The sequence below is a fragment of the Mya arenaria genome, chromosome 15 (genome assembly GCF_026914265.1).
Source record: "Mya arenaria isolate MELC-2E11 chromosome 15, ASM2691426v1".
In the NCBI taxonomy this organism is placed as follows: domain Eukaryota; kingdom Metazoa; phylum Mollusca; class Bivalvia; order Myida; family Myidae; genus Mya; species Mya arenaria.
Window position 1 is genome coordinate 47,005,394 of NC_069136.1, and position 18,582 is coordinate 47,023,975.

Here is an 18,582-nt window from a genome sequence, read left to right on the forward strand (position 1 = left end):
GTTTTGTAAAAATAAATCCCTATTTCCCCACATCAAATATTTAAATTAAGCCATCTTTGGCCAATAAAATTTAATACGATATTTTGTTCTAATATCAAAATAGGCTGTACAACAAAGTAGAAAATGCTATTCATTCTCCACAGTGTCATGTGAACAAAGTTTACATTTTTTTTCTGTTAATAGTAATATATCGACCAGTCTCTACTTCCAGTGAATGAGATGATAGTCTAAATCTTTATAATTCTTTTTGGTGTTTATGATATTTGACACACGTTAAATGTTCTTCAAATAAAAACACCAATGCCCGTACAATAGGTTTTAACAACTTCAGTGGTAGGCTGCCATTAATTCAATTGATGACAGCTGTTGTTTCGGTAATATGTTGGTCAAAGGTGAAGGTCACGGGTAATAGTGTTTAACTCAGTTTAACTTGGTATAATATTAATAAGCAGTAAAAGGTTTTTTTATCAAGGACTACGAAACTTAAGGGCGATGTTTCTCTTGACATGTAGCTAACCTCTATTGTGTTTGGTGTCAATAGGTCAAATGTCAAGGTTAGCGTTATTTGAAATCTGTTCCCATCAATTCACTGACAAAAATCGCGTTTAAATGAGGAGGCATGAGGCAAGGGAGACGACTCTTCTTCCAATGAAGTCGCATGTTACAATTAAATTCTCTTCAATAACCCTGTAACGTTAATCGTCTCCACAGGCGAGTGGTCTTAGCGGCTGTTTTTTTAAATTTGTAGTGATCTGTCGGACCGAGTTCAGTTTGAGCTTTCGACAGAATTCTTTTTCAACGGGCAAGCTTAAGTATGAGGGTCCGTGTATATTTCCGCCTCAATTATTATAAATATTTTTTTTATGATTGTGAGATTTTTTTCTAGCCGAATCACCCGCGGTACACAAATAAATGCGATTAACGTACATATTATTGCTTTAAAGGAGACTATCGGGAAATAAACGTCAGAAAATATAATTTAATATATTCGCTACCTTATTAACATCGAAGTTTAATGTTAGAAATTTGCAATACAATTAGTCATGTCAAGTACGCGTGTTCACACGTTTTCATATAAAGTTTATTAGATATAGCTAATCTTCAAGTGTACTATGGCTGTTATGCACTTTAACCCTGTACGAGGTGATTATTTATGTTAACAATACAATCAAACTTTGCTCTCTCATTAAGATACGTACTCAATTAACGGAATATGATAGTAAAGTGAGTTTATATTTCATTATGATCGTGTCCATTGTATATAAAATATAAAAGTTATGGCAGATATAATTGGAAACAGCCGAGGATATAAACAATCGGTTAAGAAATGGTTAGGTGGAATTATTTTCACGTCCTCACTATTCTTGTCCAGCATTATGGGATTTATAGTGTTGTCACCTATATACATGACTGCGTTTTTATTAAAGCTGCACTGTGCACAATGGATATTTGATACTTTAATGTCCACTTGGTTTGCGTTCCTTGTTGCGGCGTACGAGCTGCTATATGGAGTACGAATTGTGATTCAGGGGGACGTTACTGCTATGAACAAAAACAGATGCTCCCTTATTGTGATGAACCATCGAACCCGACTGGATTGGCTGTTTTATTTCGCAGTTCAAGCGCGATACGCATCATTACGGAGATTAAAAATTTGCTTGAAAAATGAATTACGGCACATTCCAGGAGTAGGGTGGGCAATGCAAGCCGCCAAATTTCTCTTTCTGCACCGCAAATGGAACAGCGACCGAGAGCGAATAGTTGAATACCTGTCACACTTCAACAGCCTAACTTACGCTCCACAGTTGTTGTTCTTTCCTGAAGGTACAGATTTTCGATCTTTAAGTCGGCAGAGAAGCAAGGAATACGCGGAGAAAAACAGTCTGAATGATTATGACCATGTCCTTCACCCACGGACCCTGGGATTTACAGCTCTCGTTGGGCATATGAAGCAATATAATAAACTTGACCAGATCGTGAATGTAACCGTGGCATATCCGGAAAACGTTCTGCAGCGTGAAACCGACCTTATTACTGGCAATATTCCCAGAGTAATCGTTTTTACAGTAGATTGTTATGACATTGACACGGTGCCAACAGACAATGACGGGCTTCTCTCAAGATGGATTGAAGACCGCTGGAGGATAAAGGAAGACTTTCTAAAAGAATTTTATTGCTACCGGGACTACAACGCCCAGAATGGTTACAGTGAGGAGCAAAACTTGGAAATTGAAAGGGACCTGAAGGTTTATCTAATCGGATCATTAGTGTTCTGGTCAATGCTGTCAATGTGCACGCTTTACTGGTTGGTGTTCTTTCCCTGGTTTAGACTGTGCTTCCTCTGGTCTGTTCCGGTGTGTGTAATAGTGAGTACTGTGATCGGATTTGATAACTTGTTTACAATTTTGACACCTCTACCCGACACGGAATGATAGATTTTGCACATGACAAACAATATGGTAATCTAGGAGCAGAACACTTGTAGGTCGAATACATTTGTGAAGTTCTTACTTGGTGAAAATAGGCCCAACAAAACATTTTGGAAAAAATGGACATTGCTGCGTTATACCGTGCAGTGACACACATAATACCGTGCAGTGACACATATTAAACCATACAGTGACACACATTATACCGTGCAGTGACAAACATTATACCGTGCAGTGACACACATTATACCGTGCAGTGACACACATAATACCGTGCAGTGACACACATTATATTGTGCAGTGACACACATTATACCGTGCAGTGACACACATAATACCGTGCAGTGACACACATTATACCGTTAAGTGACACACATTTTACCGTACAGTGACACACATAATTCCATGCAGTGACACACATAAAACCCTGCAGTGACACACATTATATTGTGCAATGACACACATTATACCGTGCAGTGACACACATAATACCATGCAGTAACACATGGTACGAACGACTGCTTATCTCCTGTGTTTATTTATTTGTTAAATTTGATTAAAATCAAATTATATATATTTTTGATAATAATTTAAATTGATATCGTTGTTAAAGCTGATGCATCTGACAGATGGATTGTGGCACGTTTACGCTTATATCTGTCCCGTTTCGATTAGTAAACACTATGTGATTCAAAGGCCTTGACTTATTTACGGTTAAATCCAGAAAATTCAACATACACTTTAAGAAAACTTGTTAAGTGCATTGTTTTCATTTAAAATGCGCAAAAACTTTTGCTTTAAGCAAATGGCTATAAAATTATTTTATACACATACCTCAATGTTTGTTGGTGGCCCCAATTTCATGAGCAAACTTAATATCCTTATAACGAGATCAAGCTTAGCACATTTTTTTCTGTTTTGGTATAATCACGATAAGGTAATTTTTTTACTTAAGTCAGCTAATTGAAATATGACACTTAAGCTTGTTGCGCCTTCATCATTCGATTAAGATCAAATATGGACATATATTTCATTTAATTGCAAATTAATTAATTTACTGTATTAAACAGAACAGAACAGAACATAACATTTTTTTATTCACGTAAACTACATAGTTAAATCAAGTTAACATACTTGCTCCTTAGTTGTATAATATACGTATGCTAGATTATGACTGTGAGGTTTGGGGACCTAATGATTCTGATAGGTTAGAAAGGATCCACCGAGGAAACCCCGACCATTATGGATAACGATATTAATATTTATGTTATTTATAACTGTTATCTTCTGGCATTTTGTGTCTATCATTGAGTGTCTATTTTGCTTTGATCCTTGTGTCCGTTAAGAAAGGTTATAGTTAAATGTTTGGCTATTTGGCGTGTCCCTGTATTTACCATGGTATGAATTATATGTGTTTAAAATTTTATTTCAAAATATTTTAGTAGCACATGTTGTGTACGACTTGGTCGTTTATACTTATGCCGTTTGCGTGATTATAAAATGAAATTCTATGTATTTGAATTAATTGCGCCTACAAAGATAAACTTGTAGGTTCAAAAATATAGAAACAATATGTTATATACTGTTATGCTTTATATTGCATTAGAATTAACGCTTGTATTGGATGAACTGTTTATGCTCTGTCTGGCATATTAGTGCTTGCTCATTTACTTAATGTAGTATACGCATGGTTCAATGTATCAAGATCACGACCAACTGTATGTGTTCGCTATCTGAAATGTTTGTTTTAAGCAGTTAAGAGCATACTTAACTTTGGATCATACTTTCATTTTTATTGAATGGTTTGACGATTAAATTCAAAACTGTTTGCCGAGGTCGGAAAATAACCAGTGAATCATAACCCGATGACAAAACAGTTTCAAGTCACGCAATTTTCTATTTTTACTTTGTAAACAAAAATTCGTTCAGATTATACATTCAATAATATTTTAAGGCCTCTTTATTATAGATAAAAAAACTGAGAGGAGCTTACACGTTCTGTCCACTAGGTAGGCGTATTTATATTGCGTTTAAAGTGATATAAACTTACTTAGCAGGTCAAAACATTCTTCGAACACACCAAAATACTAAAAAAATCCGCCATTTTGTTCCGCTTTGAACATGTCCCTGTCTTAAAATCCTGCAAAAATAATTTAAGTTGGACCCCCTGGCAAGGGCGAGGGCATTAGTTCACTTGGTCCTCCAACGACCGAGGGCAAATAGTTCCGACTTTGAACCAAAAAACCTTTCAATAACTCAGCTGTATTACATGTCATAAGGAGCGTAACTCTTATTGTCAATGCAACATTTGTCTAACACGTTTATACCCATTTGACATTAAGAAAACCGCCATAATCAAGACATTCTGTGTTGACGAGTTTTGGTAAAGAGTGACGACTGAATGTTTGAATGTAAATTCTTAATAATTGTACATGAAATTTCATGTGTTTGCAATACTTTAAACATTAATAACGATTTATATATTTTTTTTAATTCAATAGTGACATGTTATTATAATAATATAGTCTGGTATTAACTATAATTTTCTGTAGTTTATTGTTATTTGAATTACAAAGGTAAATTACAGATATGAAAAATCAACCGTCTAAATTACGAAAATAGTCCGAAGAGTCAATGTTATCTGCATACATAAAGCGGTTAAGTCAAGCAGAATTAGTATCTCCGCGAGTGCAAAACATTTTAACGTCCCAAGAAAGACATTGTTGGATAGAATTAACAGTAAAGTTCCACTTCAACCAAAACTTGGTATGAAAACAGCCCTTATAACTAATGAGGAGGAATCTGCACTTTGTAGCTACATATCATACATGGCTTACAGCGGATTTCCTCTTTCCATCCAACAAGTATTTTGCTTCGCTTGGTGTATCGCTAAGGAGCGCCAAAAGGCGATGTTTTCACTGAATATGGAACGTCCAGGAAATGGTGGCAGGGCTGAAGTCAAGGCATCCTGATCTTCGGCTACGCAGGTCTGACGCATTGGACAGGAGTCGGGCTAGTTTAGGCAGTGTACAAAACCGCTGAGAGTACTTTAGCTTATTGAATGAAACGCTCGAAAGCTGAACTACATTTTCGACAAACCTGAGCACACATATAATTGTGACAAAGCAGCCCTCTTTTTGAATAAGTCTGCAGGTCAAAAGGTGATACACGAATGTTACATGCTTTCTCATTATCAGTGGCGAAAAACGAGAATATTTATGTGCACTGTTGTGTAAATCACGCTAGGAACGGTCTCCCCCCAATGATCATGTTTTACAAACATCCTTCCCGGAGGTGCATACCAACACATGCTCTAATAGCAGTTTTATGGATCAAATTCTTTACTTCCAGTGGTTTAAACAAACTTTCCTGCTATGTGCAGTACCACAACGCCCTGTGCTATCAATTCAAGACGGTGCATCGTCCCATGTAAGCGTGCCTCTTATAAGGTCCGCACTAGCAAATGACGTCATCTTACATTGTCTGCCATCAAAAACAACACACATTACTCAGCAATTGGATGTTGCCGCCTATCACAAACAATTGAAACAGCAAAAGTCGTTTGATTTGAAAGAAACAGGTCAGTGACATCTTCAAGGTCATTTTTGAATAAAAGATATCTATGAATTGTATCACTGAGGGATGTCATGCGTCCAGTATGTGGCAAAAAACATATCCTTCGCTCAACATCTTAGTTTGGTAGCATAACTTTAAAGATTAAAAAGTTATTGAACATATTGTTGCTTAGGAGGCGATGTTTACAAATAAACGTGTCGATTTTATCCACAATTGTTCCGTATTTTCTCGGCAAATATGGCATATCTGTGCATGTTGTAACTGAGCTTGCATGTATATATTCCTATTTTCCAAACTTCATGGTTATTACTCGACTGTACACTTTTCTCATGACATGTAGCTTACCTCTATTGTGTTTGGTGTCCATAGGTCAAATGTCAAGGTTAACGTTATTTGAAATGTTTTTCCCATCAATACATCGATGATGAAGAAGAAGACTTTATTATGCAAGCAAATATGACAAGATCCATAGCATAGCAGAATAAACAACCAAGTATAATAATATACTGGTACAGCAAGATGTCATCTGGCATAGTAAGTTTACATAATATATTGAAATAGCAATATGAAACTTATATACTTGAAGGAAGAATTTCATGTCGGGAGAGACAACATGTATTCGATTCAAATAATATAGGTAAAAGCACGCCAGTCATATACTAAATGGCGTCTTATTTCAAAAGCATTAAAAGTAAATGTGGCAAGATTTTTTGATTCGACTGAACTTTCACTATTTATCAATTGCATAAATTTGAAGAAACTTGGATACCGCCAAAAGTAGTTGTTTATATAGTTTTTCCTGATATTTTATAACCATCGCATTCCAGAACAAAATGAAATTCATCTTCCAATACCCCGCATTTTATACATTTGCGTTCGTGATATGACTTTCTGGTCTACGCCACCTTCCAGTTTCCACAGCTAACCTGTGTGACGACAAGCGTAATCTAGATATATGTAGAGCTTTTCTGTATTTTGGTTTGATGTAGTGACTTAAACTCATGAGACATCAGTGCTAGTGACCAATCAATGGCCTCATGTATGAGTAATTTTTATTCGTAACACCTTGGAATTTTCCATCGAAAACAACCTCAGATTTATGCTTTATACGTAAAGGTAGTTCGTAAATCTTTAAATAAAAATATTAATTAATTATAGTGTTTTAACGTGTATTATTAAGTTTAAGTTGATTGCCAGTGAATAATCGCATAAATAACGAAGATCCCCAGGAATAAAGTCATTAAGTTTATAGTTTGACCAGAAATTATTGAGAATTTTATTAAAAACTTTGATTAGGCAACATATTTGTTTTGTGCTCAACATCAATTATCTTTAATGTTAAAACTTCTGAGTTGCATTTTCCTGCCTTTCATATACATTGTAGAAGAGACAACCCTACTGACCCACATGGAGGTGTCATTGTCTTCATCAAATCTGACATACATATTTGTATTAGACCGACGTGATCTTGAAGTTAATGATGTAGAATGTCTTTGGCTCGAATTACGCATTAAAACTAAACATCTTCCTTTGGGTACTTTTTACAGACCTCCTAATTCTAGTTCATATGTTCTTGAATCCATTACCAACTCAATATCACTGACGGTTGATACTGGTATTAAAGACATAGTCATTACAGGTGATTTCCATCTTGATATGAATAAATCATTATCTGGACAAAAGATTGAGTTCGTATGTCAACAGTTCAGTCTCTCACAGGTCATTCGTAACGCTACTCATTTTACCGTAAACCCAGAATCTCTTCTCGACTTATTCTTAGTTTCATCATCAGAAATTGTTTTAAAATGTGGTGTAGGGGAGCCATTTCTGGATCAGTAAGTTCGTTATTCAAATATTCACAAGGGGACTATGTCGAACTTGGATCGCTTGTGTCATCTTTTGACTGGAGTTCCTGTTTCCACACAAATATCGATATGTACGCTAATAATTTCACGAATCAACTGATGAAAGTATCAAAGTTTATTACGATTCGCACTCAGGACCCTCCCTGGTTTCATATTGAAATTCGTAAGTAAATCCGTGAAAGACAAAGAGCATATAGAAGAGCCAGATTCTCCTCAAAAAATGAACACAACTGGCGGGCTTACAGGATGATACGCAATCATGCTAACCATATTATAAGAACTGCCAAGCAAACCTTTTATGAAAAACTTGTTTCGACACTACGAGATAATACCCTCTCCTCAACAGACTTTTGGAAAACCATTAAACAATTTACTAGACCTACGTCACATCACAGCACATTCCCCTCTCATCCACAACGGCACCATTTACGAATCAAACATCGACAAGGCAACTTTTCCGAACAACTTTTTCCAATCACAGACCCTTCTTACTATACCTAACATCCCTCTTCCCATTGTCTCTGATGCCCTTACCATGCAGGATTTTGATATTTCCAATCAAGATGTTCTTGTCTCAATAAAGGTTCTGAAGACTGGTAAAGCAACAGGACCGGACTCTATAAACAGATATGTTCTAAGGGAGATAGCAACCGAAATTTCACAGCCCCTTCGAGACCTTTTTAATTACTCTCTTCGTTCTGGTAAGGTACCTAGCCAGTGGAAATTGGCTCATGTATGCGCGGATTTTTAAGAAGTCAGACGTCTGTAATTACCGTCCAATATCCCTTTTGAGTGTTCTAAGTAAGGTTCTAGAAAGAATTTTGCATAAATACATGTTCAATTTCTTCCGTCAAAGCGACTTCCTTACACCAATTCAGTCACGTTTTGTTCCTAAGGATTCCACTGTTAATCAGCTTGTATCTATTTATCACTCATTCTGCCTCGCTCTAGATGAGGGTAAAGAAGTACGAGCAGTATTTTGTGACATCTCAAAGGCCTTTGTTCGCGTATGGCATGAAACCCTCATTTTCAAACTTAGAGAAAGTGGTATTTCTGGTCCCCTATTATTATGGCTTACCGATAATCTCAGTGATAGAAAACAACGCGTTGTCATGTCTGGTACTATGTCTGATACGTTATAATATCTGCCGGAGTTCCGAAAGGTTTAATTCTTGGACCCTTACTCTTTCTTGTCTACATAAATGATATCGTCCGTGAAATAAATTCACACATACGTCTTTTTGCAAATGATACTACCATGTTTATCATTGACCCCTTGTTTGCTGCTCAGCAATTAAGCAGTAAGATCTGTGAACAATAGAATGTTTTATAGCTTCCAGTTAAGATTGTTCAGTTTACTTACCGACCTACATGTTTGTATAAACTGGTAGGTCAATGATTTAAGTGAATAAATCCGTGCTTAGAATAAGATGTCACGTGGCATCAAGGATAAGAACAATATTAAATACCGCCCGGATTACCGGTTGCCCCATTAACTCAGTTGTAGAGCGTTCGCTTCTGGTGCGGAAGGACGCGGGTTCAAACCCCGGACGCGTCAAACCGAAAGACGTTAATATATGCTACCTAGCAGTAACGCCCTAGCGCTTGACATTTAAAGGGTAAAACCGGGGAGATGGTTTACTCAGTACTCTTTCAGCCCAGGAAAGTTTTATCCCATGTATCGGTGCTTTACATCGAGCAAGTTCAAAAACCAAGAGGTCTCTTCGCTCTTTGTTAGGGTATGGGTCGCACCAGGATATCCTGTATTTCTCTGTTTCTTCAAGTCTTCTAACATATGGACTTAACTGGGAATAATTGTCACTTTTGTCTCTTGTCACTTATGTCATTTAAACACAAAAAAATCGTGAGGGCGTCAAGGTTGGGGTAAATCATAATGTAGCAAATAGACGCGGGTAGACATTGATTAACTCAAATAATATAAACAAAACCCAAGCAGTTATTTGTTATTTAGAAATGCAAAAGAATAAACAAAAACAACAAACAAATTTTTTTGTATTTCTTTTTGAAAAAGCTATCCAAATGTTATTCATGTTTCTTATTAACTAAATAAATTTGTTAAAACAATTTCGTTTTTGTTACAGCAACAACATTTCATTATAGACAATAATTCACGTGACATTTTAGTAATACACATCAACTTAAGAAGCATCAGCAACCACGGTACTTTCTTCCGTTACACCCCATATATACCGTTGGAAAATTGACTGACAAAAATTCGTTTAAATCAGTATGCATGAGGCACGGGAGGCAAAATTACTTCCTGTTTATTTATTCAGTTTTATTCAAAAACTAGGCCCATTTGGGCATCAGTTTTACAAACAAAATACACAATGCATAAACATCAATGTGTACAAGTAACAGCAAAACTTGAAAACGTGTAAGCACAATTACATTGTATTTGTTTATTAGGGAAACATTATATACGTTATGAAATTATACCTATGAAGTCGCATGTTGCAACTAAATACTCTTCAATAACCTTGTAATGTCAGTCGTTTCCACAGGCGGGTGGTCTTAGTGGCTGTTGTAAAATGTGTAGTGATCTGGCGGGCCGGGTTCAATTTCACGTTTTGCCAGAATTCCTTTTCAACGAACACTTAAGTAAGAGTGTCCGTGTATATTTCCGCCTCATTTATTATATATGATTGTGAGATGGGTTTTTTCTAGCCGAATCGCCCACGGTACACAACTCAGTATAGCTTAGTAGTGTATCGGGGGTTTCACCGTTGAAGGTGAGTATTAACATTTTATCGATCAACGTACACATGGTAAATACGTATTATTGCGATCAACGTACATAGTATTGCTTAAAGGGGAATATCGGAAAATAAACGTCAGAAAATAAAATTTAATTTATTTGCGAAGCTGGAGTTATCAAATTTTAAGTTAAATGTTAGAAATTTGCAATACAATTAGTCATGTCAATTATGAGTGTTCGCACGTGTTCATATGAAGCTTATGAATGAGATATAGCTAATCTTCAAGTGTACTATGGCTGTTATGCATTTTAACCATGTACGAGGTTATTTATGTTAACAATACAATCAAACTTTGCTCTCTAATTAAGATACGTACTCAATTAACCGAGTATGATAGTAAAGTGAGTTTATATTTCATTATGATCGTGTCCATTGTATATACAATATAAAAGTTATGGCAGATATAATTGGAAACAGCCGAGGATATAAACAATCGGTTAAGAAATGGTTAGGTGGAATTATTTTCACGTCTTCACTATTCTTGTCCAGCACTGTGGGATTTATTGTGTTGTCACCTATACACATGACCGCGTTTATGTTAAAGCTTCACTGTGCACAATGGATATTTGATACTATAGTATCAACATGGTTTGCGTTTCTCGTTGCGGCGTACGAGCTGTTATATGGAGTACGAATTGTGATTCAGGGGGACGTAACTGCCATGAACAAAAACAGATGCTCCCTCATTGTGATGAACCATCCAACACGACTGGATTGGCTGTTTTATTTCGCAGTTCAGGCGCGATACGCATCATTACGGAGATTAAAAATTTGCTTGAAAAATGAATTACGGCACATTCCAGGAGTAGGGTGGGCAATGCAAGCCGCCAAATTTCTCTTCCTGCACCGCAAATGGAGCAGCGACCGAGAGCGAATAGTTGAATACCTGTCACACTTCAACAGCCTAACTTACGCTCCACAGCTGTTGTTCTTTCCTGAAGGGACAGATTTTCGATCTTTAAGTCGGCAGAGAAGCAAGGAATACGCGGAGAAAAACAGTCTGAATGATTATGACCATGTCCTTCACCCAAGGACCCTGGGATTTACAGCTCTCGTTGGGCATATGAAGCAATATAATAAACTTGACCAGATCGTAGATGTAACCGTGGCATATCCGGAAAACGTTATGCAGCGTGAAACCGACCTTATTACTGGCAATATTCCCAGAGTAATCGTTTTTAAAATAGATTGTTTTGACATTGACACGGTGCCAACAGACAATGACGGGCTTCTCTCAAGATGGATTGAAGACCGCTGGAGGATAAAGGAAGACTTTCTAAAAGAATTTTATTGCTACCGGGACTACAACGCCCAGAATGGTTACAGTGATGAGCAAAACTTGGAAATCGAAATGGATCTGAAGGTTTATCTAATCGGAGCATTAGTGTTTTGGTCAATGCTGTCAATGTGCACGCTTTACTGGTTGGTGTTCTTTCCCTGGTTTAGACTGTGCTTCCTCTGGTCTGTTCCGGTGTGTATAATAGTGAGTACTGTGATCGGATTTGATAACTTGTTTACAATTTTGACACCTCTACCCGACACAAAATGATTGATTTTGCACATGACAAACACTAGAGTAATCTTGGAGCGGAACACATATAGGTGGATACATTTGTGAAGTTCTTACACGGTGAAAATAGGCCCAACAAAACATTTTTGAAAAACGTTATACCGTGCAGTAACAAACATAATACCGTGCAGTGACACATATTAAACCATGCAGTGACACACATTATACCGTGCTGTGACACATATTATACTGTGCAGTGACGCACATTATACCGTGCAGTGTCGCACATTATACCGTGCAGTGACCAACATTGTACCGTGCAGTGACACACATTATACCGTGCAGTAACACACATCATACCATACAGTGACGCACATTATACCGTGCAGTGACCAACATTGTACCATGCAGTGACACACTTTATACCGTACAGTGACACACATAATACCATACAGTGACACACATTATACCGTGCAGTAACACACATCATACCATACAGTGACACACTTTATACCGTGTAGTGTCACACATTATACCGTGCAGTGACAAACATTGTACCGTGCAGTGACACACATTATACCGTGCAGTTACACACATTTTACCGTACAGTGACACACATTATATTGTGCAGTGACACACATTGTACCGTGCAGTGACACACATTATACCGTGCAGTTACACACATTATACCGTGCAGTTACACACATTATACCGTGCAGTGACACACATAATACCATGCAATAACACATGGTACGAACGACTGCTTATCTTTTATTTATTTGTTAATTTTGATGCATTGACTTACAATTTCGAACATGCACGTAGGCTAATTCGAAAAACGTGCTTACTTAATATCACCATATGATTATGTTTTTTTGATAATAATTTAAATTGATATCGTTGTTAAAGCTGATGTATCTGACAGATGGATTGTACGTTTAAGCTTGTATCTGTCCCGTTTCGATTAGGAAACACCATGTGATTCAAAGGCCTTGACTATATTACGGTAAAATTCAGAACATTCCATATACACTTTAAGAAAACTTAGAGAATTGTTTGAATTGTTTTCATTTAAAATGCGCAATAACTTTTGCTTTAAGCAAATGGCTATAGCATTATTTTATACACATACGTCAATGTTTGTTGATGGCCCCAATTTTATGAACACTTAATATCCTTATAACGAGATCAAGCTTAGCACATTTTTTCTGTTATGGTATAATCACGATAAGGTACTTTTTTTTACTTAATTCAGCTAATTGAAATATGACACTTAAGCTTGTTGCGCCTTCATCATTCGATTAAGATCAAATATGGACATGTATTTCATTTAATTGCATATTAATCAATTTATTGTATTAAACAGAACATAACATTTTTTATTCACGTAAACTACATGGTTAAATCAAGCTAACATACTTGCTCCTTAGTTTTATAATATATGCATAGATTATGGCTGTGAGGTTTGGGGACATAATGATTCTGCTAGGTTAGAAAGGATCCACCGAGGAAACCCCGACCATTATGGATAACGATATTAATATTTATGTCATGTATAACTGTTATCTTCTGGCATTGTGTGTCTATCATTGAGTGTGTATTCTGCTTTAATCCTTGTGTCCGTTAAGAAAGATTATAGTTAAATGTTTGGATATTTGGCGTCTCCCTGTACTTACCATGTTATGAATTATGTATGTTTAAATTTTGTTTCAAAATATTTTAGTAGCACATGTTGTGTACGACTTGGTCGTTATACTTATGTCGTTTGCGTGATTATAAAATGAAATTCTATTTATTTGAATTAATTGCGCTTACAAAGATAAACTTGTAGGTTCAAAATAAAGAAACAATATGTTATATACTGTTATGCTTTATATTGCATTAGAACTAACGCTGGTATTAAATGAACTGTTTATTCAGTGTCAGACATACACGCGCTTGTTCATTTACTTATTGTAGTATATACATGGCTCAATGTATCAAGATCACGGCCACTATCTATATGTATTCGCTATCTTAAATGTTTGCAATTAAAAGCATACAGTGGATCATAGTTTTATTTTCTTTGAATTGCTTGCCGCTCAATAGTCAAAACAGTTTGCCATGGACGGAAAATAACCAGTGAATTATAACCCGAGGCCAAAACAGTTTCAAATCACGCAATTTTCTATATTTACTTTGTGAAGAAACATTCGTTCAGCTTATACATTCAATAACTCTTTAAGGTCTCTTAATCATAGATTAAACAACCGAGAGGAGCTTACACGCCCTGTCCTTCTGGTAGGCGAATTTATATTGCGATAACAGTTATATAAACTGACTTAGCAGGTGAAAATATCCTTCAAACACACCAAAATACTCAAAAAATCCGCCATTCTGTTTCGCTTTGAACATGTCCCTCACGTAAAATGCCGCAAAAATAATTACGTTGGACCCCCCTGACAAGGCAAGAGCATTAGTTCGCTTGGTCCTCCCACGACCGAGGGCAAATAGTTTTAACTTTGAACTGAATTTTTTTTTCAATAACTGCTGTATTACATGACATAAGGAGCGTAACTTTTATTGACAATGTAACATTTGTCTAACACATTTACACCCCTTTGACATGAAGAAAACCACCAAAGATGCCAAAATCAAGACATTCTGTGTTGACGAGTTTTGGTAAAGAGTGACGACTGAAGTTTTGAATTAAAATTCTTAATAATTGTACATGGAATTTCATGTGTTTATAATAATTTAATCATCAATAACAATTGATAAAAGTTTTTTTTTTATTTAAACTCAATAATGATATGCTATTATAATAATATAGTCTGATAACTATTATTTTCTGTATTTTAGTGTTATTTATATTACAAAGGTAAATTAAAGATATGAAAATCAACTGTCTAAATTACGAAAAGGAACCGAAGAGTCAATGATATCTGCATATATAACACGGTTAAGTCAGGCAGAATGAGCATCTCCGCAAGTGCAAAACATTTTAACATCCCAAGAATGACATTGTCGAATATCATTAACAATAAAGTTCCTCTTCAACCATAAATTAGTATGAAAACAGCCCTAAGTAATTATGAAGAATCTGCACGTTGTAGCTACATACCATACCTGGCTTACAGCGGATTTCCTCTTTCCATCCAACAAGTATCGCTTGTTGTATCGCTAAGGAGCGCGGAAAAGGCGATGTTTTCACTGAAAATTGGACGTCCAGGAAATGGTGGAAGGGCTCTAAGACAAGGCATCCTGATCTTGGGCTGCTCAGCTAAGACGCATTGGACAGGGGTCGAGCTAGTTTAGGCAGTGTACAAAACCTTTGAGTGTACTTTAGCTCATTGAAAGATACGCTCGATAGCAACTACATTTCCGACAAATCTGAGCGCATATATAATTGTGACGAAGCAGCCATCTTTTGGAATAAGTCTGCAGAACGCTCTCCCCCCAACTATCATGTTTAACAAACATCCTTCGGAGGTACATACCATCCCCATGGATCGGTTAATGCTACGTACGCATGCTCTGACAGCGGTTTTATGGATTCCAGTAGTTCGAACAAATATTCCTGCAATATGCAGTACCGCAACGCCCTGTGCTATCAATCCAACACCAGTCATGCACTGAGGTTGATCCAATTGAAATCGATCTGGCTATGCAACCACGAGAAAGCGGTGAAGAGGATGTAAGTTGCACAACTGTTGATTCGTATGAATTCGCAGAAGTCTCATACTTTTCGTATGTCCAAGATCAATGAACGATCAGGTTATATTGGTAGTGAGTTTTTATGTTGGTGACGAATACAAATTTGGCTACAAGCACTTCACCGGATAGAGATATTAACTTTGCAGGTACTACGTGTCCATTCGTGAAAGAGGCTATTTAGTGCACATTAACGGTTCGGAAATAAAGATATTCAGTCAATGTTAGTGTTAATGTTGGTGTCAGCTTAAACAGAAAATGCTTGCAGCGTCTATTGATTTGCACCAACTTACTCAATCCTTGATAACGTCAGTCGCCCCTAGTCAACCAAGTTCAGCGTCCCTCGTCTGTCCGCCACTAACGGCTGCTGTACACACGCCACCAACGTATGTTGTCAGTCCGCCTCCAAAACCACTACCACCATTGTCGACCGCCGTTGTAAATCATCACATGGTCAAGGCAGATCTGTTTCCACAAGACCATGTAAATGTGCTAATTGTATTTACGCCAACACAAACATCGATAAAAAGGGGCAGACTTGGAAAATGAAAGATACTTACAGGTTCTGAAGTATAGCAGGAACTCAGAGTGAACAAAAACAGCAATAATTAATAGAACATAAAGAGAAACGTGAACAACAGTGAGTTGAAAAATGTGTGCAAAAAGGAAACCGAAAAGTTGAAAAGAAATGCCGAAATTGAAATAGAAAAGGGAAGTAATTAAGAGAAAAACTGAAATCCGAGGAAAATGGCTAATCGCGAGAGAGCGAAGCAAAAAGAACTGAAGACAAAAACACATATTAAAAAATGACTTGAATCTTGAAGTTGAAACATTTTTACATATTAACTGCACGTTTCCACCATATATTCTTCAGGTATACTGTGTAGAAGGTGGTCATACGTAACATGCAGATTGTGGGGATGCACCATTGTGGTCTAAAAGAACTGGACTTGTTGAGGACATATCGGGTTGAGCTGGAGCCGAACAACGCATATGACGCCACGGCGGTAGCTGTTTTTGACAGACCAAGGAAATGTGGAAACTGAAAGCGGGATTGTTCTAAAGCAGTACACGAAATAATAAGTGAAATCAAGGGAAGATCAATGTATTACCTACGTCCGCTAGATAACTCAAATGTCCGTAATCGTCGGCCCGGTTCGCAGCAAACTTGTGCCATTGCATTCAAAGTGAATGACGGCAACTACCTGTATTTGTGAAAAAATAAAGATATGCCGACATATTCTTAGACGGCTGCTATATATATATATATATATATATATATATATATATATATATATATATATATATATATATATATATATATATATGGCACGTTTGTTTTTTAAATAGTTGGTGTATACATAACGTCAAAAATTCAAAATTTGCGGGAAAGGTGCCTTTATATTGAAAAGACAAGTCGGGTACCATATAATCAAAATGCATGCATACCTTGTAATACATAGAGCCGAAAGTGACGACTTTAGGTTCTCGTACGTAAACTAATGTTTCGGAGAGAATACCAAGCTTCTTGCTACGTTAAAGTGACTCGCTCATGTTTTTGGACCAAAATTTTTTTTCGACGTAAATTTTAAGGCATCTGAAAACACTTATTTTATAATTATTTTACTCTATGATATCGAAATTGCAAAACGGAATACAGCTATACTTAAAACAGGTTTTTTTTATTTTAGTGGGGTTCGAACCCACGCCGGTAAGTCAAGAAAAAGAAGTAGAAAATAGCCGGCTAGTCTACACGGCCACCGGTACTTCAACAAAAAAGGTGGATATGCTGACCTGTTAAGGATGCATTGATAACATCACGTTATAATGCCAATTAACCAATCACGCAACACCACAGCCGTAATTAATTTTCAATCGCGTTACTAACGCTTATGAAAATTGTGGTATTCAAAGACAATATTTGAGCAAATATCAACATTTGCTGAAGGGTTCCAGCTATTGGTATTTTTGTTTTAACACTCCTTATGGTTTGCCACACTTTATTTCGTTATTATTTTGCACACTATTATTCAAATGTGTATTAACAGAAACGTAAATTATTTTGTGCATTTATTGACTGTGAAAAGGCGTTTGACATTGTTATACATGATGCAATATGGATTAAATTAATCCAATTTGGTATAAGTAGTAAAATGTTAATAATGTTAAATTCTATATATGCAAATGTAAAGGCATGTGTCAAAGATTTGTATGATATGTTATATTCAGATATCTTTGATATGTCTCTTGGTTTGAAAACAGGGGAACCCCTGTCTCCTCTTTCATTTTATTTTGTTTATAAATGATATTAAAGACAATGTAGATTTAGATAATCTGACCGATAGTGATATTCATAACCTGTCGTTGTATATGTTACTGTTTGCAGACGACATTGCACTGTTCACTACTAATCCTATTAGTCTTCAAGCCCAGTTGGTAAAACCAAAATATGTATCTTTGTAAAACGTAAATCATTAAATCATTTTGTATGGACTACCGACACTCAACCTATTGAAATTGTCGATAGCTTTTGTTTTTTAGGTATTAAGTTTTACTATACTGGAAGTTTAGTAAATGCTGTTAAGTCACTGAAAGAGCAAGCTTTAAAAGCATACAATTACCTTATATCAATATTCAGTAGGGTGAAGCTCGATGTTAGGACAAAGTTGTCATTTTTGACCCCATGATTGCCCCAATCCTTATGTATGGGTGTGAGGTCTGGGGATAAT

At 36.4% G+C, this 18,582-nt stretch overlaps 2 protein-coding genes across 2 annotated transcripts; both read left to right on the forward strand.

The window, feature by feature from the left end:
• The first annotated feature begins 1,230 nt into the window (after positions 1–1,230).
• LOC128218843 (lysocardiolipin acyltransferase 1-like) lies at positions 1,231–13,416 on the forward strand. Its single transcript, XM_052926574.1, has 2 exons — positions 1,231–3,366; positions 13,393–13,416. The coding sequence occupies exon 1, from the start codon at positions 1,278–1,280 to the stop codon at positions 2,430–2,432; it is 1,155 nt and encodes a 384-aa protein (XP_052782534.1). The 5' UTR covers positions 1,231–1,277; the 3' UTR covers positions 2,433–3,366; positions 13,393–13,416.
• LOC128218842 (lysocardiolipin acyltransferase 1-like) lies at positions 11,013–14,017 on the forward strand. The gene has a single exon (XM_052926573.1). The coding sequence runs from the start codon at positions 11,045–11,047 to the stop codon at positions 12,197–12,199; it is 1,155 nt and encodes a 384-aa protein (XP_052782533.1). The 5' UTR covers positions 11,013–11,044; the 3' UTR covers positions 12,200–14,017.
• The last annotated feature ends 4,565 nt before the right edge of the window (positions 14,018–18,582 follow it).

What these genes read in the sequence shown, in the direction of transcription:
- LOC128218843 (XM_052926574.1), top strand. Translation starts at nt 1,278, where the DNA reads ATGGCAGATATAATTGGAAACAGCCGAGGATATAAACAATCGGTTAAG.
- LOC128218842 (XM_052926573.1), top strand. Translation starts at nt 11,045, where the DNA reads ATGGCAGATATAATTGGAAACAGCCGAGGATATAAACAATCGGTTAAG.